This window comes from Somniosus microcephalus, chromosome 11, assembly GCF_052327205.1.
Source record: "Somniosus microcephalus isolate GS21.2 chromosome 11, FLI_Smic_1.0, whole genome shotgun sequence".
NCBI lineage: Eukaryota > Metazoa > Chordata > Chondrichthyes > Squaliformes > Somniosidae > Somniosus > Somniosus microcephalus.
Genome location: NC_140997.1, coordinates 209,059,671 through 209,082,956, shown reverse-complemented (window position 1 = coordinate 209,082,956; position 23,286 = coordinate 209,059,671). Strand labels below are relative to the sequence as shown.

General features: G+C 44.8%; 1 protein-coding gene across 3 annotated transcripts in view; it reads left to right on the top strand.

The window, feature by feature from the left end:
* The window catches only part of poc1a (POC1 centriolar protein A), a 196,177-nt gene that overhangs the window by 68,501 nt on the left and 104,390 nt on the right, over nt 1-23,286 (top strand). For 2 of the 3 annotated variants that reach the window (XM_086001785.1, XM_086001786.1), the window contains exon 8: nt 19,946-20,014. The exons of the other annotated variant lie outside the window; for it this stretch is intronic. In XM_086001785.1, the coding sequence (XP_085857911.1) occupies nt 19,946-20,014 (69 nt within the window). The remainder of the gene's footprint in view (nt 1-19,945; nt 20,015-23,286) is intronic. 3 annotated transcript variants of the gene reach the window in all.

The window sequence follows — 23,286 nt, the reverse complement described above, 5'->3', positions numbered from 1 at the left end:
GATCTCATTGAAACATGCAAAATTCTTACAAGACTTGACAGGGTAGATGCAGGGAGGATGTTTCCCTGGCTGGGGTGTCTTGAACCAGGGGTCACAGTCTCAATAAAGGGTCAGCTATTTAGGACTGAGATGAGGAGAAATTTCTTCACTCAGAGGGTGGTGAATCTTTGGAATTCTCTACCCCAGAGGGCTGTGGAGGCTCAGTCACCTGAGTATATTCAAAACAGAGATCGATAGATTTTTGAATATTAAGGGAATCAAGGGATATGGGGATAGTGCAGGAAAGTGGAGATGAGGTAGAAGATCAGCCATGATCTTACTGAATGGCAGAGCAGGCGTGAAGGGCCGAATGGCCTACTCCTGCTCCTATTTCTTATGTTCTTAATTTCCCCATCTAACATATTTTGTTGCTGTTTAGATGAGAACAAATAGTGCTTCCAAGCACTTCTATATACAGTATTTGAGTTTTTTTTATAGTGAAGGTAACTTGCAGAATGTTTAGTTTGTAATATTGATTATCTTTCATGTTTCAAAATTTTGGCTCATAGTTGTTCTTTGGAACCCGAGGCAGAGTTACAGTCACTGCTGGTGCTGAGAATATTTATTTAAAGTGTTTTCTAAAGTTCCTATCTCTGTCAGGAAAACCTGATTGTGGGCAGCTTTAGGATACTGCTAACTTGTTTTAACAGAATATACAATTAAATACCCAATTGCCTGCAGTCATAAAGACTCTTATATAACTGCAACCAAATCCTTGGGTGGTATGGAGTCTGTCAATTATGGAATAAACTGGGATTTCTGTTCTCCTTTGTGCCTTGTCTTTAATGGCTTGACTGAGCATTTTGGATATTTGTTTTAATCTCACAAAGGGGAAGGGGCAAACTTATAATAACAAATTCTATTATTGCAAATCTCTTGTAACAAATAACTTGTGTGGTATTTCCTGAAAGTATATTAAAGTTGAGCAAGGAACTGAGCAAAGATAAACAAAAGCAAAATACTGCGGATGCTGGAAATCTGAAATAGAAGCAGAAAATGTTGGAAATACTCAGCAGGTCAGGCAGCACCTGTGGAGGGAGAAACCGAGTTAACTGCCCCTATTTACTGGGGTGCGATTTCCAAGTGAGGGTGTGGACTTCTGGGTTAACTCCACAGCGTGCGGTTGTTTTTAAAACAGGTTCTCCGCCCAGATGCCAGCCTGATTGACAGGCTTAGCTCCTTGCTGGCTGGGGAACACTCCTATTAGGCTGCAGCCCAGGAGCAGGTAGCTTTCCTGCTGCTCGGGATAGAGCTCGCGGGGGTGGGGTGAGGTATAGTGTGGTTTGGAGGGTTGGGAGATGATCGCGGGGGGTCGGTAATTGCGGTGGTGGGGGTCTGATCGCGTGAAGTGGGAAACAAGTTTGCTTGGGAGGCTGGGGGAAATACCCCTGCTCCTCCTGGCCCACATGCAGTGCTGGAAAAGCACTTGCCTTTTCCATGCAGCATTCCTCGTCTCCTTTTAGGTGCTGGATTTTCTGAGGCCCGGGAAACCCGGCTGGCCAGTATTAAGGCAGGAAGAGAGATAAAATCTGAGGCATGCAGCCTCATTAAAATATTTAAATGAACAGCCCACCTCCTGGGAGCGAGTTGGTCAACAGTCCCCTCCCCCACCCTGTCCCGCCTCTTTAAAACCAGAAATGGGAGGGATCGAGGTGGGTTGGGTTCGATATTTTAAAGATTTTACCATCCCGCCCATTTTTGGGAGTTAAAATTACCCCCAACGTTTTGGGTCGATCACCTTTTGTCAGAACTGGAAAATGTTAGAAATTTAATGGTTTTTAAAGCAGGTAGAGAGGCAGGGAGGGGAGGAAAAGGGAAGGTCTGTGATAGGGTGGAAGGCAGGCGTGATTAAATGACAAAAGGGATGAAGGTGCAAGGCAAAAGGGGGTGGTAATATTTTGTATCATAGCTTTGGATTTGGTTTCAGAGGTTTGGAACTGAGAGTAAACCGGAGCACCTGTTTACCCTTTATGAACAAGGGTGTTGAGCCTTCAGAAGACTGGCAGTACGGTCTATCACAATACTGGAAGATTAATTTATTTTAGTTTTTTTTCCATACTTATGTAATTTCTCTATGTTTGATATTAAATATTTTTACCTGTATATACTGACCAGGGAAGGAACAAAAATAGCAGCTGAAAGAAATTTTAAAAGATAATGGGGGAGAAATTGGGTTTGTAGCGCCACCTATTAGCGCCTAAAGAGGGCAGTCAGTGGCTGTAGCGCCACTGGCCGCGCCTCCCGCGATATTCAGCAGGGGCGCTAATGGTGGCGTTAGCCTGTTGCGCTGCGCCGCCACCGATGACGTCATCGGTGTGCGCAGCGCCCCATTAGTGCCCCGATCGCGATATTTGGTAGTGAACGCTGCTGTAGCGCCGTTCGCTACCCGCGCCCGGTTCACGGGGCCTTGCTGTGCCGGCAGTGGCGCAAGTTAAGGTGGAGGTGCGGGGCGGCTGCCTTTTTCGGCGGCCGCCTGCCAGCACCTCCGTCCCCGCCCCCCCCCCCCCCCCCCCCCCCCCCCCGCGGCATTGCCGGCTGTTTCCCGAGAGCCCGGCACTTCTCGGTGCCGGGCTCTTTTGCCGGCACTCGCGATCGGGGATCGCGCTGTTGCAGGCCCCTCCCCCTTAACAATGGGAGGAAGGCCTGCAGTACCGCAGCGGCCGTGCCGCAGCGATATTCAGTTTCAGCGCCCTAAGAGGGATGCGGCGAGCCTCGCCCCGTCTCCCTCCAGGGGCGCTGAAACGGAATTTCTGACATTCGTTAATGCTCCGAACGCTGCGCAAAAATCAGTGCCCAGGCGAACTTGGCGCCACTTTGGCACCTCAACCCAATTTCTAGGCCAATTTGTTGTTTTGATTGGTTTTCTGGTACCAGATTGCTGGGTTTAAGGAAATAAATTACTGATTTAATTGGGTGGTTTGCTTAGCTGATTTAGTGCTGTTTTCTCATTGCTGATGGGTAGCTTTTCTTGCCTGTCCAGTGAATTAAATGGTTTTTGGTTCATTTACTTTTCGACAATGACAGAATACTTCATCCAATTGGTATGATTAGTTGAGGATTATTTTAACCAACCACAAAAATCTGGAATAAAAGCTAGTATCAGTAATGGTGACCATGAAACTACCGGAATGTCGTAAAAACCCATCTGGTTCACTGATGTCCTTTAGGGAAGGAAATCTGCCGTCCTTACCTGGTCTGGACACAAAAGGCATCAAGGGGTTTGGGGAGAGAGCGGGAATATGGTACAGTATTGAGATAGAGGATCAGCCATGATCATATTGAATGGCGGAGCAGGCTCGAAGGGCCGAATGGCCTACTCCTGCTCCTATTTTTTCGATGTTTCTATGTCTGGCCTGTATATGACTCCAGACCCACAGCAATGTGGTTGACTCTTAACTGCCCTCTGAAATGGCCTAGCAAGCCCCTCAAGGGCAATTGGAGATGGGCAATAAATGCTAGCCTTGCCAGTGAAGCCCACATCCCTTGAATGAATATAAAAAAATATATTTTTGCATGATGGACACTTTTGAGGTGTGACAACTGCTTTTCAAGTGTGATTTCTTATAGATGTGCACTATATGTAAAAAAAAAATTATATATATCTTTAATATATAAAAACCTTGCGACACACTAAGTTGACTTTCTGTGTCATGATTTTTAAATCATGCTTTTTATGTTAGCATTTGTAATGATAAAACGCTATATCAATATTTTACTTGGTTGTCAGGCGGCCTTGCCTGCAAGTTCCCAACCGTCAGCCAGAAACGCTGTTTAAATTTGTATTTGCAGTCAGCAGACTTTGCCCACAGGTTCCCTGCCGGAAACAGTATTTAACATTTTAATTGGCCATTAACCTGCTGATTCCCTGCAGGGATCAGTGGTTAATCCATTACCCGCCCTCACCAGGTTTCTGGCCATCAGCTGGGAATAACATTAAAACTTTTCTTTGGCGATCATCTGCCTTTGCCTTTTTTAGTGCCAATGCAGTCAGTTACAGCCTGAGTGAGTTAGTCTCACTCCTGGTGTGTGCAATTCTTTTTAGTCCCATTCATGGTATTTCATAGAAGTAAAAGTACAGAATTTTACAGCACAGAAAGAGGCTGTTCAGATCCTCATATCTTTGCTCTTTGCTAGAGCAATCCAAAATTAGTCCCACTGCCTTGTCCTCTACATTGTATCATTCCCCACTTCAAATATTTATGCAGTTTTCCCTTAAAAGATGCCTCAACAACACTCTGCATAAAGACATTTCTTCTAACACCTCTCATTGCACTCTTAGGGATAATTTGAAATTGGTGACCTCTTGTCATTAACTCCCCAGCCAGAGGAAATAGTATTTTCCAATTCACTGTTAAAATGCTTGATAATTTTCAATGTCTGTTAAATCTCTTGGCCTTCTTGGCTCCAGTAGAAATAGTTCCAGTATCTCGAGTCTCCCCTCATAACTCTAGTTTCTAATTTTTGATCTCATCCAGGAGAATATAAGCTGTACGTTCTCCATAACTTTAATGTCCTTCCTATATGTTTTGTTGAACCTTGAAGTTCCTTAGGGTCCTTTGAAATATCACCATATGAATATAACTCTGCTTACAAAAAGTGGAAGCATTGATAAAATTAATATTTTAGTGCTCAGATTGCATTTATCAATTGGAAGGACAGGGAAGATGATGAAGATTAACTGAGGAATTAAGGACAAAGAAAATTTGTGGACATGTTAGTTACCCTTTTTAAACATAATTCTAATTTGAAAAATAAAATGGTGATATCAATTTTTTTAACGTAGCTGTTCCTAATATAATCATGAAGAATCTATGTCTTTTTTTGGCTATGTATCCATTGATGTAATAAGCAATAGTAAAGAACATATTGGATAGAACAATGTTCAGCAACAAAAGTGGAAAACGTGAAGCATTTCAGAGTAGTGTTCCTTGTGCTTACAGAACAGCTTGTTCTGAGAAATCTGCCAGCTGTATTTATTTGTGTGGGTGAATGTGCCTGTTCCAGACTTGACATATGTTTTTGTCTGGCAGCTCACTAGTATTCTGGGAGGGAACTGAGGAAGTGATAGATTAGAAGGGGAAGTGATAGTATTCCAGAAATATGCTTTGACGTAATAAGACCTCTGTTTCAGGCGCCTGGTATGTAAGATACCAGCTGATCGTTGCTAGTTTATCCAGGGAGCGGGGCCAAGTTTGCATTCCTGTATATAATTATAACTTGGATGGTCCTTCCTTTCCAAGGTTGGTGTTAAGTAAGACCTTTTCAGTTTCAGGCTGATGACATTTTACAGCTGCTTTTCCATATAAGCACTTGTTTGAATGAAGGTGATGATGGGTTAATTCAGTGAGAGAAAGTTTAAAGCTTTTGTGTCTGTTTAACACTTGATCATTTTGAATTCTGCTTCAAGCTACCGGCACATACTTTGTTTTATTTCAATAATTGCTAAGCGACTTGCATTAGCCTAATGTTTAGTGTATTATGTACATTGAGGATATTCACATTAGTGAATTATGGAAGTTCTGTCAGAAGTATGGAAGATCCATAACTTCTGAGTGCATTCGGGGCAAGAGAGTTGTTTTTCTGGATGAGTGAAACAATTCTTAGTACTTAGTCACTGGTGAGAAAGTCTGTTTATTCTGTTGGTTCACATGGTGGGACATTCTTTTTCTTTGTATTCATTCTCTGCACTGAACAGTAGTTATTTCAGTGTGTGCATTGTTTTAAAAAAAAATCATACTTGTAGGAAATGAAATTACTGATCATAACCATACAGTTTTAAAGTGCAGTTTCAATTAGGACATTATTAAATCTTACAGATTTATATTATTTTTCCCTCACTGTCTTTTCTCGTTACCCTCCAAATGGAGTACCTTATCAGTGATTACATAGTTGCAAGGCAAGTATTATAATTGCTCGATTCATGTGTCACTTCTCAAGTCACACGTCACCATGTTTCAAATATTTCCAAAATGTTTTACATGGCGGCACATTTGGAGAAAATCTTCAGTGAAAAACTGCAATTAGTCACATCAACAACAACTTATATTTATATAGCAATTTCAAAGTAATGAAACGTCCCAAGGAGCTTTCGCAAAAAAAAATCAAAATTTAACTCTGAGCCATGTAAGGAGATGTTAGGCCAGATGACCAAAAGCTTGATCAAAGAGGATTACATAGGATATATGGCACAGAAACAGGCCATTCGGCCCAACCAGTCCATGCCAGTGTTTATTCTCCACACGAGCCTCCTCCCATCTTTCCTCATCGAAATCTATCAGCATAATCCTCTATTCCCTTTTCCCTCATATGCTTGTCTAGCCTCCCCTTAAATGCATCTATACTATTCGCTTCAACCACTCCCTGTGGTAGCGAGTTCTACATTCTCACCACTCTTTGGGTAAAGAAATTTCTTCTGAATTCCTTATTTTATTTCTTGGTGACTATCTTATATTGATGGCCTCTACTTATGCTCTTCCCCACAAGTGGAAACATTCTCTCTCTATTCACTCTATCAACATTTTTCATAATTCTATTAGGTCACCCCTCAGCCTTTTTTCAAGAGAAAAGAGACCCAGCCTGTTGATTCTTTCCCGATATGTATACCCTCGCATTTCTGGTATCATCCTTGTAAATCTTCTCTGCACCCTCTCCAGTGCCTCTATATCCTTTTTATAATATGGCGACTAGAACTGTATGCAGTACTCTAAGTGTGTTCTAATCAAGGTTTGATACAGGTTTAGCATAGTTTCCCTACTTTTCAATTCTATCCCTCTAGAAATAAACTCTAGTACTAGGTTTGCTTTTTTATGGCCTTGCTAACCTGTGTTGCAACTTTTAATGATTTGTATATTTGTGCTCCTAGATCCCTTTGTTCCTCTACCCCACCTAGACTCCACCCTCCAAGTGATAAGTTACCTCCCTATTCTTACTACCAAAATGTAATACCTCACATTTATCTGTGTTGAACTTAATTTGCCAATTATATTACCATTCTGCAGGTTTATTAATGTCCTCCTGTAACTTGTTGCAGGCCTCCTCAGTATTGACTATCCCCCCCCCCCCCCCCCCCCCAATTTGGTGTCATCCACAAATTTAGAAATTGTGTTTTTGACTCCCAAGTCTAAATCATTAATGTAAATTGTGAACAGCAGTGGTCCCAGCACTGATCCTTGTGGAACACCACTACCCACCTTCTGCCACTGTGAGTAGCTACCCTTTACTCCTACTCTCTGCTTTCTATCCTGAAGCCAGGCAGCACTTGTCCCCTGACTCCGCATTCTCTGACCTTGTTTAGCAGTCTATTATGGGGTACCTTGTCGAAGGCCTTTTGAAAATCTAGATAAATTACATTTACTGCATTACCCTTGTCTACTCTCTCTGTTACCTCTTCAAAAAATTCAATGAGGTTGGTCAAACAAGACTTTCCCATTTGAAATCCATGTTGACTATTCATTATTATATTTTTGGTTTCTAGATGTCCTTCTATTTTCTCCTTTAGTAGGGATTCCATTATTTTTCCTACCACCGATGTTAAGCTGACTGGTTTTTAATTCCCTGGACATGTTCTATCCCCCTTCTTAAATATCGGTATTACGTTAGCTATCCGCCAGTCCTCTGACACTATACCTTTTTCTAACGAATTATTAAATATGCATAGTAATGCCTCTGCTAGCTCTTCCCCAGATTCTTTTAAAATGCGTGGATGCAATCCATCCGGACCAGAGGTTTTATCCTCTGAGTTTGATTAATTTATTTAATATATCCCCTTTTTTATTTTAAATGCACTTATCTCATTACTAAGCTCATCATCCATTGTCATGTCCACCTGTTCTATCTCCCCGGTAAATACTGAAGGAAAATATTTATATAATATTTCTGCCAACTATCGCTACCAGTGGTATTATCCTGACTATCCCTTAATAGTCCTATTCCCATCCCAACCTTCCTTTTTTTTATTGATGTGCCTATAAAATATTTTACTATTTTGTTTTATGTTCCTTGATAATTTAATTTCATAGTTCCTCTTTGCCTCCCTAATTGTTTTTTTGACTTCTCTCCCAATCTTTTCTTATTCTCTCTTATCATGCACTCCCCTGCTGTTTATGTACTTAATGTATGCCTCTTTCCTTACCCTCAATTGTTCCCTTATGGCTTTATTCATCCATGGAGTCTCATTATTGTTTAGTTTGCTCTTTCCTTTTAGCGGAATATATTTTTCCTGCACTCTGTTGAACACCATTTTAAATGTTTCCCATTGCTGTTCATTGCTTGTTTGCCAATATTGTTGCCCTTTTTTTCCCGAAGTTCTATTCGCAGCCCCTCAAAATCGGCTTTTCTCTAATCCATTAACCTGTTTTTCGTCATTCTTATGCCCTTCTCAATTATCATCTTAAAGAGTATTATATTATGGTCACTATTGCCTATATGTTCCCTATAAGAGGTAGGTTTTAAGGAGCGTCTTAAAGGAGGAAAGAGACGTGGAGAGGAGGAGAGATTTAGGGAGGGAATTCCAGAGCTTAGACCCTAGGCAGTTGAAGGCACGACCGCTAATGGTGGAGCAATTGAAATCGGGAATGTTCAAAAGGCCAGATTAGGCAGAGCGCAGTGATCTAGGGGGATTATAGGCCTGGAGGAGATTACAGAGATAAGGAGGGGCAAAGTCATGGAGGGATTTGAAAACAAAGCTGAGAATTTTAAAATCAAGGCGTTGCTTAACTGGGAGCCAATGTAGGTCAGTGAGCGCAGGGGAGATAGGTGAGGGGAACGTGGTGCGAGTTAGGATATGGACAGCAGAGTTTTGAATGACCTCAAATTTATGGAGGGTAAAACTAGGGAGGTCGGCCAGGAATGCGTTTGAATAGTCAAGTATAGAGATAATGAAGGCATTGATGAGGGTTTCGACAGTAGATGAGTTAAGGCAAGGGTGGAGACGGGCGATGCTGCGAAGCTGGAAATGGGATGTCTTAGTGATGGAACAGATATGAGGTAGAAAGCTCAATTCGTGATCAAATATGACACCAAAGTAGTGAACAGACTTGGTCAGCCTCAGACAGTTACCAGGGAAAGGGATTGAATCGGTGGCAAGGGAACTGAATTTGTGCCGTGAAACGAAGACAGTGGCTTCAGTCTTCCCGATATTTAATTGGAGGAAGATGTCAGACAAGCAGTGTCACAGTATAGAGACGGTGAAGGGGTCGAGAGAGGTGGAGGAGAGGTAGAGTTTGGTATTATCGGTGTACATGTGAAAACTCATGCTGTGTCGCCGGATGATGTCACCGAGGGCCAGCATGTAGATGAGAAATGGGAGGGGGCCAAGGATAGATCCTTGGAGGACACCAGAGGTGACGGTGCAGGAGTGGGAAGAGAACCCATTGCAGATGATTCTATGGCTACAGCTGAAAAGATAGGAATGGAACCAGGCGAGTGCAGTCCCATCCAGCTGGATGACGGTGGAGAGGCGTTGGAGCAGAAATTTGTGGTCATCCGTGTCAAAGGCTGCAGACAAGACGAGAAGGGATAGTTTACCTTTGTCGCAGTCAATTTTTTAAAATATTCGTTTATGGGATCAAGGTGTCGCTGGCAATGCCAGCATTTATTGCCCATCCCTAGTTGCCCTTGAGAAGGTGGCGGTGAGCTGCCTTCTTGAGCCGCTGCAGTCAGTGTGGTGATGGTACTCCCACAGTGCTGTTAGGTAGGGAGTTCCAGGATTTTGACCCAGCGACGATGAAGGATCGGCGATATACTTCTAAGTCAGGATGGTGTGTGACTTGGAGGTGGTGGTGTTCCCATGCGCCTGCTGCTCTTGTCTTTCTGGGTGGAAGAGGTCGTGGGTTTGGGAGGTGCTGCCGAAGAAGCCTTGGCGAGTTGCTGCAGTGCATCTTGTAGATGGTACACACTGTAGCCACGGTATGCCAGTGGTGGAGGGAGTGAATGTTTAAGGTGGTGGATGGGGTGCCAATCAAGCGGGCTGCTTTATCCTGAATGGTGTCGAGCTTCTTGAGTGTTGTTGGAGCTGCACTCATCCAGGCAAGTGGAGAGTATTCCATCACACTCCTTACTTGTGCCTTGTAGATGGTGGAAAGGCTTTGGGGAGTCAGGAGGTGAGACACTCGCCGCAGAATACCTAGCCTCTGACCTGATCTTGTTGCTACAGTATTTATGTGGCTGGTCCAGTTAAGTTTCTGGTTAATGGTGACCCCCAGGATGTTGACAGTGGGGGATTCGGCGATGGTAATGCCATTGAATGTCAAGGGGAGGTGGTTAGACTCTCACTTGTTGGAGATAGTCATTGCCTGGCACTTATCAGCCCAAGCCAGAATGTCACCCAGGTCTTGTTGCATGCGGGCATGGACTGCTTCATTATCTGTGGAGTTGCGAATGGCGCTGAACACTGCAGTCATCAGCGAACATCACCATTTCAGACGTTATGTTGGAGGGAAGGTCATTGATGAAGCAGCTGAAGATGGTTGGGCCTAGGACACTGCCCTGAGGAACTCCTGCAGTGATGTCTTGGGGCTGTGATGATTGACCTTCAACCACCACAACCATCTTCCTTTGTGCTAGATATGACTCCAGCCAGTGGAGCATTTTCCCCCGACTTAGAACATAATAAGAACATAAGAAGTAGGAGCAGGAGTAGGCCATACGGCTCATCGGGCCTGCTCCGCCATTCAATAGGATCATGGCTGATCCAAACCTAGACTCACGTCCACTTCCCTGCCCGCTCCCCATAACCCTTAATTCCCTTATCAGCTAGGAAACTGTCGATCTCTGTTTTAAATTTATTTAATGTCGCAGCTTCCACAGCTCTCTGAGGTAGCAAATTCCATAGATTTACTACCCTCTGAGTGAAGAAGTTTCTCCTCATCTTCAGTTTTACTAGGGCTCCTTGATGCCACACTTGGTCAAATGCTGCTTTGATGTCAAGGGCAGTCATTCTCACCTCGCCTCTGGAATTCAGCTCCTTTGTCCATGTTTGCACCAAGTCTGTAATGAGGTCGGGAGCCGAGTGGTCTTGGCGGAACCCAAACTAGGCATCAGTGAGCCCAATGATGCTGGGCTCCACCGTCAGTGAGGATGGGAATATTCTTGGAGCCTCCTGCTCCCCCCGTTAGTTGTTTAATGGTCCACCACCATTCACGACTGGATGTGGCAGGACTGCAGAGCTTTGATCTGATCCGTTGATTGTGGGATCGCTTAGCCATGTCTATAGCATGCTGCTTCTGCTTTTTAGCCTGCATGTAGTCCTGTGTTGCAGCTTCCCCAGGTTGGCACCTCATTTTTAGGTACACCTGGTGCTGCTCCTGGCATGCTCTTCTACATTCATTGAACCAGGGTTGTTCCCCTGGCTTGGTGGTAATGGTAGAATGAGGGATATGCCGGGCCATGAGGTTACAGATTGGGGTGGAATACAATTCTGCTGCTGCTGATGGCCCACAGTGCCTCATGGATGCCCAGTTTTGATCTGTTCTGAATCTATCCCATTTAGCACGGTGGTAGTGCCACACAACATGATGGAGGTTGTTCTCAGTGTGAAGACGGGTCTTCGCCTCCACAATGACTGTGCGGTGGCCACTGCTGCCAATACTGTCATGGACAGATGCATCTGCGACAGGTAGATTGGTGAGGACAAGGTCAAGTAGGTTTCTCCCTCGTGTTGGTTCACTCACCACCTGTCGCAGGCCCAGACTGGCAGTTATGCCCTTCAGGATTCGGTCAGTAGTGGTGCTACTGAGCCACTCTTGGTGATGGACATTGAAGCCCCCCACCCAGAGTACATTCTGTGCCCTTGCTACTCTCAGTGCTTCTTCCAAGTGGTGTTCAACATGGAGGAGTACTGATTCATCAGCTGAGGGAGGGCGGTAGGTGGTAATCAGCAGGGGGTTTCCTTGCCTATGCTTGACCTGAAACCATGAGACTTCATGGGGTCTGGAGTCAATGTTGAGGACTCCCAGGACCACTCCTTCCCGACTGTATACCACTGTGCCACCACCCCTGGTGGGTCTGTCCTGCCGGTGGGACAGGACCTACCCAGGGATGGTGATGGACGAGTTCGGGACATTGGCTGAAAGGTATGATTCTGTGAGTATGTCTTTGTCAGGCTGTTGCTTGACTAGTCTGTGGGACAGCTCTCCCAATTTTGGCACAAGTCCCCAGATGTTGGTGTGGCGGACTTTGCAGGGTCGACAGGGCTGGGTGTGTCATTGCCGTGTCCGTAGCCGGTGCCGAGGTCGATGCTGGGTGGTCCGTCCTGTTTCATTCTTATTATTTTGTTTCGTAGTGGTTTGTTGCAACTGAGTGACTTGCTAAGCTGTTTCAGAGGGCAGTTAAGAGTCAACCACATTGCTGTGGGTCTGGAGTCACATATAGGCCAGACAAGGACGGCAGATTTCCTTCCCTAAAGGACATTAGTGAACCAGATGGGTTTTTACAATAATCCAACAGTTTCATGGTTACCATTACTGATACTAGCTTTTTATTCTAGATTTATTTAATTAACTGAATTTAAATTCCCCAGCTGCCGTGGTGGGAGTTGAACTCATGTCTCTGGATCATTAGTCCAGGCCTCTGGATTACTAGATCACAATGCTACCGTTCCCGTGGATGTCATTTGTTACTTTGGTAAGAGCCATTTTGCTACCGTGGTGGGGCGGGAGCCTGATTGGAGGGATTCAAACAAGGAGTTCTAGGAAAGATGGGCACGGATTTAGGAGGCGACAACACGTTCAAGAACTTTGAAGAGGGAAGAGTGGCTCGAGATGGGACGATAATTTGCAAGGACAGATGGGTCAAGTATTGTTTTTTTGAGGAGGGTGTGATGACTGCAGATTTGAAGGAGAGGAGGACAATACCCGAGGGGAGAGAGCCGTTAACGATATCTGCTAACATGGGAGCAAGGAAGGAAAGTTGGGTGATTAGTAATTTAGTAGGAATAGGTTTGAGAGAGCAGGAGATCGGTCTCGTAGACAAGATTAGCTTTGAAAGGGCAAGGGGGAGATAGGAGAGAAGCTAGAGAAATATGCAGTTTTACGGTTAGGGCAGGATGAAAACGGAGAGGAAGTAAGGCCCGCGCGCATGGGGAAGGGAGGGAAGTAGCAGAGGCAGTTGAACGGTTGTTCTTGATCTTTTTAACAAAAAAGTTCATGAGCTCCTCGCATTTATTGTTGGAGGTGAGGGAGGAGGAGGCAGAAGGAGGGTGGTTTGAGAAGACAAGCCTGGTGTTATCTTTGCCTTCCTGGATGATCTCCAAAGTATTTGAAAATGTTGTAAAGCTTAATAGGTATTTTTAATAATTGTATCAAAACAAGTAGAATGAAAAAGTGTTTAATTGATCAATAAAGAATAAATGTAAGAAGTCACACAACACCAGGTTATAGTCCAACAGCTTTATTTGAAATCACAAGCTTTCGGAGCGCTGCTCCTTCGTCAGGTGAAGTGGAGAAATGCATAAAGACACAGCTTATATAGTCAGAGAATAATGTCAGAAGTTTACAGGTAATCTTTCCAACTGCCATTTATCACACCTCGACAGAGAGATAATCACAGCAATCAAAGGTGTGAATGGTGTCCAAACAGGTCAGTCAGGAAATTACATCAAAGAACAATGAGGTGGGGTCACAAGGGGTCAAATATTGCAGATGCTGGGGTCTGTATGAAAAACAAAAAAAGACAAAAAACATTTTTTTTGCTGGAAATCACAGCAGGTCCGGCCGCATCTGTGTAGAGAGAACAAGCCAATGTCGACTCGAGTCTGGATGACCCTGCGTCAGGTGGGGTTACATGTAGCGTGACATGAACCCAAGATCTCGGTTGAGGCCGTCCTCATGGGTGCGGAACTTGGCTATCAGTTTCTGCTCGACGATTTTTCGTTGTCGTGTGTCTTGAAGGCCGCCTTGGAGAATGCTTACCCGAAGATCGGAGGCTGAATGTTCTTGACTGCTGAAGTGTTCCCCGACTGGGAGGGAACACTCCTGCCTGGTGATTGTTGCGCGGTGTCCGTTCATCCGTTGTCGCAGTGTCTGCATGGTCTCGCCGATGTACCATGCTCCGGGGCATCCTTTCCTGCAACGTATGAGGTAGACAATGTTGGCCGAGTCACATGAGTATGTACCTGGTGGGTGGTGTCCTCACGTGTGATGATGGTACCTGTGTTGATGATCTGGCATGTCTTGCAGAGGTTGCTGTGGCAGGGTTGTGTGGTGTCGTGGTCGTTGTTCTCCTGAAAGCTGGGTAATTTGCTGCGAACGATGGTCTGTTTGAGGTTAGGCGGCTGTTTGAAAGCGAGTAGTGGAGGCGTGGGGGTGGCCTTAGCGAGGTGTTCGTCATCATCGATGACATGTTGAAGGCTGCGAAGAACATGGCGTAGTTTCTCCGCTCCGGGGAAGTACTGGACGACGAAGGGTACTCTGTTGGTTGTGTCCCGTGTTTGTCTTCTGAGGCGGTCGATGCGATTTTTCACTGTGGCCCGTCGGAACTGTCGATCGACAAGTCGAGCGTCATACCCCGTTCTTACAAGGGCGTCTTTCAGTGTCTGTAGGTGTCCATCGCGTTCCTCCTCGTCTGAGCAGATCCTGTGTATTCGCAGGGCTTGTCCATAGGGGATGGCTTCTTTAACGTGGTTAGGGTGGAAGCTGGAGAAGTGAAGCATCGTGAGGTTGAGTGAAGTGCTGAGGTGTCCGTCTTTGATGGAGATTCGTGTGTCCAAGAATGAAACCGATTCTGAGGAGTAGTCCATGGTGAGTTTGATGGTGGGATGGAACTTGTTGATGTTATCGTGTAGTCTTTTCAGTGATTCTTCGCCGTGGGTCCATAGGAAGAAAATGTCGTCGATGTATCTGGTGTATAGCGTTGGTTGGAGATCCTGTGCAGCGACGAAGTCTTGCTCGAACTTGTGCATGAAGATGTTTGCGTATTGGGGTGCGAATTTGGTCCCCGTGGCTGTTCCGTGTGTTTGGGTAAAGAACTGGTTGTCGAAGGTGAAGACATTGTGGTCAAGGATGAAGCGGATGAGTTGTAGGATGGCGTCTGGAGATTGGCTCTTGTTGGTGTTGAGTACTGAGGCTGTTGCAGCGATGCCGTCATCGTGGGGGATACTGGTGTAGAGTGCCGAGACGTCCATCGTGGCGAGGAGTGTTCCTGGTTCAACTGGTCCGTGGGTGCTGAGTTTCTGTAAGAAGTCTGTAGTGTCGCGACAGAAGCTGGGGGTTCCCTGTACGATGGGTTTCAGGATGCCCTCGACATATCCAGAGAGGTTCTCACACAGGGTTCCGTTGCCTGATGCGATAGGACGTCCGGGTGTGTTGGCTTTGTGTATCTTTGGGAGGCAGTAGAAGTCTCCCACGCAGGGAGTACGTGGGATGAGAGCATGTAGGATGCTTTGAACGTCTGGATCGAAGGTCTTGATCAGTCTGTTGAGTTGGCGGGTGTGTTCTTTGGTCGGATCTGCGGGTTCCTGGTTGTCCAGTTGTCGGTATACTTCTTTGAAATAGTCCGTTCTGTTCTGTATGACGATGGCGCCTCCTTTGTCTGCTGGTTTGATGACGATGTTGCGGTTGGTCTTGAGAGTGTGGATGGCGTTGCGTTGTGCTCGGGTGACATTCTGGACTGTCTTGTGAGTGCGGCTGATGAATGGCGTTGATGCATCTCCTGACAGCTTGAGCATACATGTCAAGCTTAGGGCAGCGACCCTCCGGAGGGGTCCAATTTGACTCTTTCTTCGGTTGCTGCACTGCGGATCCCTCTGTCTGCTGTTCTGGATCATTGATTGTCTCATTGGGTTATAACTCTGAACTCATGTTATACTCTACTATAACTTGGTACAGTTCTGATTTTCGCCAGCAGGCCTTGCAAGGTCAAATGTTAATAATATAATGCTTACATGTGCTTTTCCATTCTAGGTTGCCCAGTTGGTATTACGATGATTTAAGACCATGCTAGTTTGTCTAGTGAAAAGTCTCGGTGATCTACCAAATACTTGAGGCTAATTTTTCGGTTTTGCGACTGGGAAGCTTTGCTTGCCAGCTGCACTTATTGGGAAATCGCAAGTGTGTGTCCATGATTTTACATCCACTAATTTTAATGGATGAAAAATTGTTGGCAGCATGACCGCATTTCCTGATGTGCGCCGCCAGTAGCATGAACTCAGAAAGTTACCCCCCTGGTGCCCATTTTAATAAGACTTGCAGTTATTTCAGTTATACTGTACTTCACAAGAGCAAGTTAAGCCGTGCAACTGGGAAAATGAAGAAGACTGCTTTCAGTTTGAGAGATTTCAGTTGGCACATATATTATCTATCTTTACTGTACAGTATTATCTATCTTTACTGTATTAAGTGCTCCAATACTAGATTTTTTTTGCTGCAGTCAATAGTGCAAGTTGTTCAGTATGTGAGAAAGTTAGTCTTGCAAGAAGTGTGCAAAGATTTTTTTTGTGTGTTTCTATTGAAAATTTAGAGTTCTTTAAAGTTTATTTGTAGTTTTGTAGATAATCTAGACCGTTACATTTCCAACACTAGACACAGAAGTAGTCAGTTTTGTGAATGAAGATTCACACTGTAGGTCTGTTGCATCAATAATTAGGACACATACACATGTGAAGGAATAGCCATGATTCAGAGAAATACACAATACCATGAACAGAATTCTAATAATAAAAGACATACTGGGTTTAAAAGGCACAAGTCTCAGCAGACAAGGCTGTAAACCGAGAACAGGCTTCGGAGATAAAGATCAGTTGATAACAAAGTTGTAAAACACCACAGACTTTGAAATGGGAAAGGGATATTGACCAAGAAGCTAAGACCCTATTGAAAAGCAAAGACTTGCTTCCGAAAGGTCTACGGTTTGCAACGAACACAATGAGAATGCCCAGTTTAAAGTGTGAAGTGCTAACCCGTAAAACAGAAATACAAACATTAAAAGAGGCATGTGCCTTTGGAACATGACATCAAGTAAAAGAAACATCTGCTGGTCAAATAGTTTTATGTTAAACTTGGAAAACAGGAACCATAAGATTAAATATGCAACCAATTGAGATAGCTGGAAAACAAGTAAACACACAGTTAAAGTGGTTTTGATTTACACATTGTAACTATAATACCAACAAGAAGGCTTTGAAAATATGACTTCAATAGAGACACCAAGCAATTGCATTGTGTTTGTATTGAACTTGGAGCAGTAAGGAAAGACACAATGTCTGCAAAAAAGCAGTAAAGCCAATATTAAGAATTGAATGAAGAATCTTCGATAAGAATGGCATCAAACAGAAACCATTGCTGTCATTGTTTTTATGATGGTTTTTGGAACACCTAAAGATAGAAAAATAATTATGCATGCAATAGTTGAATTGACAGTAAGAATAGAAAGCATTCGAAAGAGGTATCAATAAAGGCAATTAGCTAACATCAACAGAGAACATCAAAGAAGAAACCACTGCCAAAAGGGTATAAAAATAAGACCTTTTTAACAGAAATTCAGAACACGCTGAACGGGTAAAGCGTTTCTCAACTCGGAGGCATCTCTGTAAGTCTTTAACTCTGAGTCTCGGGAAGTCAAAGTGATTGATTTTGGTGGATGTTCTGGATTTAGAAATAAGAAATAAGAAATGTGACGAAGTAAAGATTTGAGAATAAGGATCTCTGAGAAATAAGAAATGTAAGCTAATTGTATTTTGAATTGTTAATGTTGCAACTGATTCAACAGATGTTAATTGAATGTTGGCTCTTAAATAGAACTATATATTTTTAGAATTGTCTCAGAGTAATTCTGTATAGACTCGCGAACCCACAAATTCTGTACACTCTTTTGTAAGGAGTTGCAGAATTCTGGGGGGTATTCCGGACCCTCATAATATCCGGAAGGTTACAGTCTAGTTCAACTTATTAAAAGTACTTTCTGGAGGACTGTAACATCTTTAGTCATTCCTTTCCTTTAGGGGGAGATAGCCTGAACCTTTAGACCCATTTAAACGTCTTATGGAATTTGGCTATCTCTAACTTAAGTTGAAGGTGAACGTCTGGGAAATACGCCTGATCTGGGGTAGCCCAAAAGGGCTAGGACTGTAATTATCCCTTCACACACAGTTGTACCAATGATAGATTAGTCATGACAAATGCATTTGATTCGATCTTCAACCACAACACAACTAAATTCTAAAAGCAGTTAAAATATATTTTACTGGGCTAGTAATTGATGACAATGTAATCAGGGTAGCCCTAACAAAGGCAGCACTTAGCACATTTTATGTACAGTTTGCAACCCATTGTTTGAATATAGTAATTCTGTCTTACAGTTTAATTTTTGAAATGTGAGTACTTGATGAAGTACTTGCCTCCTCAGTTTGTAAAAGAGGTTTTGAAAAATTTCAGAGGGGCTCAAACCTATTGGCTCGTAATTTGTGGTCAGTGGCGAAGCAAAGGTGTTTGCTGCTGGCACTGAAGAAAGCTTCCCACAAAGATCTTGCGAAAGGTTCGGTTTTTTCGATGTTCAGTTGCGATCAGTGTAAGATAATAAGAAATTCCTAGTGCGAGCTGCTGTGACGTTAACAAGCTGTCTAAGCTGTCACAGACCGGGAACCAGGAAGTGAAGAAGCTCCTTCAATTTTAACTGCTTAAAAATTTTATAGGGAGCGAAGCAAAGATTGGGGCTCTCGCATGGGGAAATGGTAAACTTGAAATAAATATCAACAAACTTTGAAATTTTTTTTTAAAGTTTCTTAAAAATTGTAAGTTTTATTAAAATGGAGAAATTTGACACTCGATAAAATAAAAATTAGTTTTTCAGGGCCATAACATTTGTTTAGCAGTCAATACGCTGTTAAAATCCCAGTTGCGCCTAATCCAACGGTCTTCATCTTTATGTGAAGGTGCTGCCCCCTGTGAATGTGTTTGTGTTGCTGTGCCACAGTGCCTCAGCTGTCTGTCTAGGAGGGAGTTGGTAAGAGGGCACTGCCATGGTGTTGAGCAGTAGGTAGAGAGGTAGAGGAAATGACTGTGGATGTGAAGAATGATGGTGAAGTAATAGGAAGAGTGTGCAAGTTTGACTCCGGCTATTTGTTCTATTCAAGATTTCAGAAGCAGTTCACAGAATCACAGAAACCCCACCGTGCAGATAGAGGCCATTTCGGCCCATCGAGCCTGCACTGACACATATCCCACCCGATCCCTGTAACCCCATGTATTTAATCCCCCTAACACTAAGGGTCAATTTATCATAGCCAATCAACCTAACCCGCACATCTTTGGACTAGTGAGGGTGGAGAAGGGATTTTTGCTTTGTGGTAGGGAAACAGATGTTTGTGGCTCCGGATAGGGCCAGGTAAATTCCTTCAGCAGCTGTCAAAAGGGCGGGTGGGGTGGCATAGCGCTGAATTTAGACTTGATCACTGTGTAAAAGATTAACAGCATTTGGTAACAGTTATTGAAGGAGCAAAACTATTTTCTTCCTAAATGTTAATACCAGCCTGTCCCTTAAGAGAGATAGCACCTAAACAGCAGATTATGAGGCAGTGGCACCAGATTTTTATGGGGGCAGTTTGTCTCGGATCGGCACCCGGTGCAATTAGATAAATCTGTGTGCAAAGCATTCTGACATTGAATTGCACGCATTTACATTGCTGTACCCTCTTTGAATGCAGTCAGCTACGGACATCCAGAAAAGTCATAGTGTAAGTTTGAGTGACGTGTTATTCAGGAGCAGTATAAGAGCAAATGATTTGGTACCATTTTTCAGGCTCTACTTAGGAGCAGAGCAGAGGAAAGTTGGCCATTATGTAAGCTTTTTCAGCATTATATGTTTACCATCTGAACATGTTGGTGTCTATAGGGCCCTTGGATTTACCCTGTTCTTTGGATATAATGCAGTGTTGATTAAAAATAATTATTTTCAATTCCTTGTTTTCTGTTTAAAGGGTCCAGCGACTTGTGTAGTTTTTTCCGGTGCTGGGGACTTCTTTGCTTCAGGTGGCTCAGATGAACAGGTGGGTGTCTATTGCATCTCTTCTTTGTAGCTTTGTGGTTGGAATACAACAACAAAAATAACAACAACTCACATTTATAAGTAGTAAAATGTCCCAAGGCGCGTCACAAGAGTATTATAAGACAAAAAATTTGACACCGAGCCACATAAGGAGAAATTAGGGCAGGTGACCAAAAGCTTGGTCAAAGAGGTAGATTTTAAGGTGCGTCTTAAAGGAGGAAAGAGAGGTAGCGAGGCGGAGAGGTTTAAGCGGGGAATTCCAGAGCTTCGGGCCTAGGCAACAGAAGGCACGGCCACCAATGGTTGAGCGATTATAATTGGGGGGGGGGGCTGGGGTTGTGGGGCTGAAGGAGATTACAGAGATAGGGAGGAGCGAGGCCATGGAGGGATTTGAAAACAAGGATGAGAATTTTGAAATCGAGGCATTGCTTAACTGGGATCCAATGTAGGTCAAGCAAGCACAGGGGTGATGGGTGAACGGGACTCGTGCGAATTAGGACATGGGCAGCTGCATTTTGGATGACCTCAAGTTTACATAGGGGAGAATGTGGGAGGCCAGCCAGGAGTGCATTGGAATAGTCAAGTCTAGAGGTAACAAAGGCATGGATGAGGGTTTTAGCAGCGGATGAGCTGAGGTAAGGGCGGAGACAGGCGATTTTACGGAGGTGGAAATAGGCAGTCTTAGTTGTGCCACGGATATGTGGTCGGAATCTCATTTCAGGGTCAAATGTGACACCAAGGTTGCGAACAGTGTGGTTCAGCCTCCGATAGATGTTAGGGAGAGGGATGGAGTTAGTGGCCCAGGAACGGAATTTGTGGCAGGGACTGAAATCAATGGCTTCGGTTTTCTCAATATTTAATTGGAGAAAATTTCTGCTCATCCAGAACTGGATGTATGACAATTTAGAGACCGTGGAGGGGTCGAGAGAAGTGGCAGTGAGGTAGAGCTGGGTGTCATCAGCGTACATGTGGAAACTGATTGACGTAATAAAACTCACTACGCACTTGGTTTGAGCATAAAGCAAGGCTTTAATCAACTTGTTTCAGAACATGGAGGTCTAGTTGTATCCACTAGCTCCTTGTCTTTACAAAATGTCCCTGGCAAGCTGGGGCCAACACCCGAGTATTTATACTCCTTGGACGGCGCCACCAGCTGGCCGTCCAGTGTTATTTCATAGGTAGTTTCTCGATGATGAGATTTATGACATTCTTCCTGCCTAAAAGATTTGGAAGTCCGACGACTTCCTCTTAACGGATTAGGCGGACCAGGAATAGCCGCAGTCTTTTAGATTTTTGTTTATGGCCAGAAGGCACGTCTCCCCGGACCGTGTCTTGGTCCCTGGGCTGCTTGATCCGTGCCGGTGGATCGATAGGGCCCGTGTTGCTCTGATCAACCTGAGGGAGGCTGGGGAGATCGTGACTCGGGGTACGGGTCCCCACAGGCGCAGAACTGGCTTCGTGCTGTTGGTTAGCCGGAGATTGACCGGTGTCCTGGCCCGGGGCGGCCATCCCACGGGGAGCGCTTGGCTCCCCGAGCGGATCTGGTGGGGCAGCCGGCAGATCCCTCGATGTCCCAGGTAGGGCGTCATCCTCGGGGGAGCGCAGAGTGTCGGCCTCATCCCTGCGAGTCCCTCCATCAGTCGGGTCCGCGGAACCGGCCGGACAGGGAGCCAGGTCCCGGAGCAAAACGGTGGACTCCCGGCCATCCGAGTACCGCATGTGGGCGTACGTGGGGTTGACTTCTATAAGTTCTACCTCGTCGACTAGAAGATCGGTTTTTGACGATCGGACGAATCTTCGGAGCAGCACAGGGCCAGGAGCTGCCAACCATGACGGTAGAGACGTCCCATGGGTGGAGCGACGCTGGAAGCTGAAGAATCGCTCGTGAGGTGTGACATTGGTAGAAGTAGAAAGGAGAGACTTGATGGAATGCAACGCGTCAGGGAGCATAGTTTCCCACTGCTGGTCTGGTAGATTGCATGACCTCAGCGCAAGACGAACAGCGTTCCAAATGATAGCGTTGTATCTCTCAACCTGTCCGTTACCGATGGGATGGTACGGTGTCGTTTTACTTGTGGCGATTCCCCATTGGAAGAGAGAACTTTTGAGTTCGCTTGACATGAAGGAGGGACCCCTATCAGAGTGGATGAAATTGGCCGGACCGCAAAGGGAAAAGACTTGATCAAGGCATTTGATCACTGGAAGTAAGCATATTGGGACAGGGGAAAGCAAAGGGAAAGCGTGAATATTCGCCCACCATAGTCAGTAAGTAGGTGTTCCGTGTTGAGGAAGGCAATGGCCCTTTAAAGTCAATGCTGAGTCGCTGCATAGCGTGTATGAGCGAGCCATCCGATGGACGGAAGAATTGCGGTTTTAACTGCGCACAAATTTTACAGGAGGAGCACGTTCTTTTTCACATCTTCCGTAGAAAATGGGAGATTTTTAGATCGCACAAAGTGCAACATACGGGTAACGCCAGGATAGCATAAGTCAGTATGAAGATCCGCCAGAGTCGAAGTTGACATAGAAGAGCAGAATGCCCGCGTGAGGGTATCCGGGGCCACATTCTCTTTGCCGGGTCGATAATGTATGGTGTATCCAAAGGCAGCCAATTCCACCCTCCAGAGTTGTATTTTGTTATTCTTGATCTTGGTGCGTTTCCGGTTATCCAGCATAAAGGCCACGGAGCGCTGATTGGTTATAAGTGTGAAATGGCGATGAGCAAGAAAATGACTCCATTTACGTATCGCTTCGATGATGGCTGTAGCCTCTTTCTCGACAGGAGGATAATGGAGCTCGCTACCCTGCAAAGTTCTGGACAGAAATGCAACGGGTCGACCGCCTTGATTCAAGGTAGCAGAGATCGCCACATCCGATGCATCGCACTCGACCACGAAAGGAAGACTTTCATCAATGGAACGAAGCGTGGCTTTTTCCAGTTGTCGCTTGAGGAGGTTGAAAGCTGAAATAGCCGTTGCCTCCAATGGAAATGACTTTGCGTGAAACGGGCTGGATCTTGTCGGAGAAGTGGGGTATCCATTTTGCATAATAGGCGAACATGCCGAGTGCACGACGAAGAGAGCAGAGATTCGTGGGGGGGGGGGAGCTCCTGAAGCGGACGAAGTCGCTCCGGATCCGGTTTGATGACACTGTTGCCCACCCAGTAGCCAAGGATGTTGACTGATGGTACTGATTTCACAGATTTGGACTCATTTAAGGTTAAGTTGCGACAACGGAGAACATCAAAAAATTTCTGGAGATTGGCATCATGCT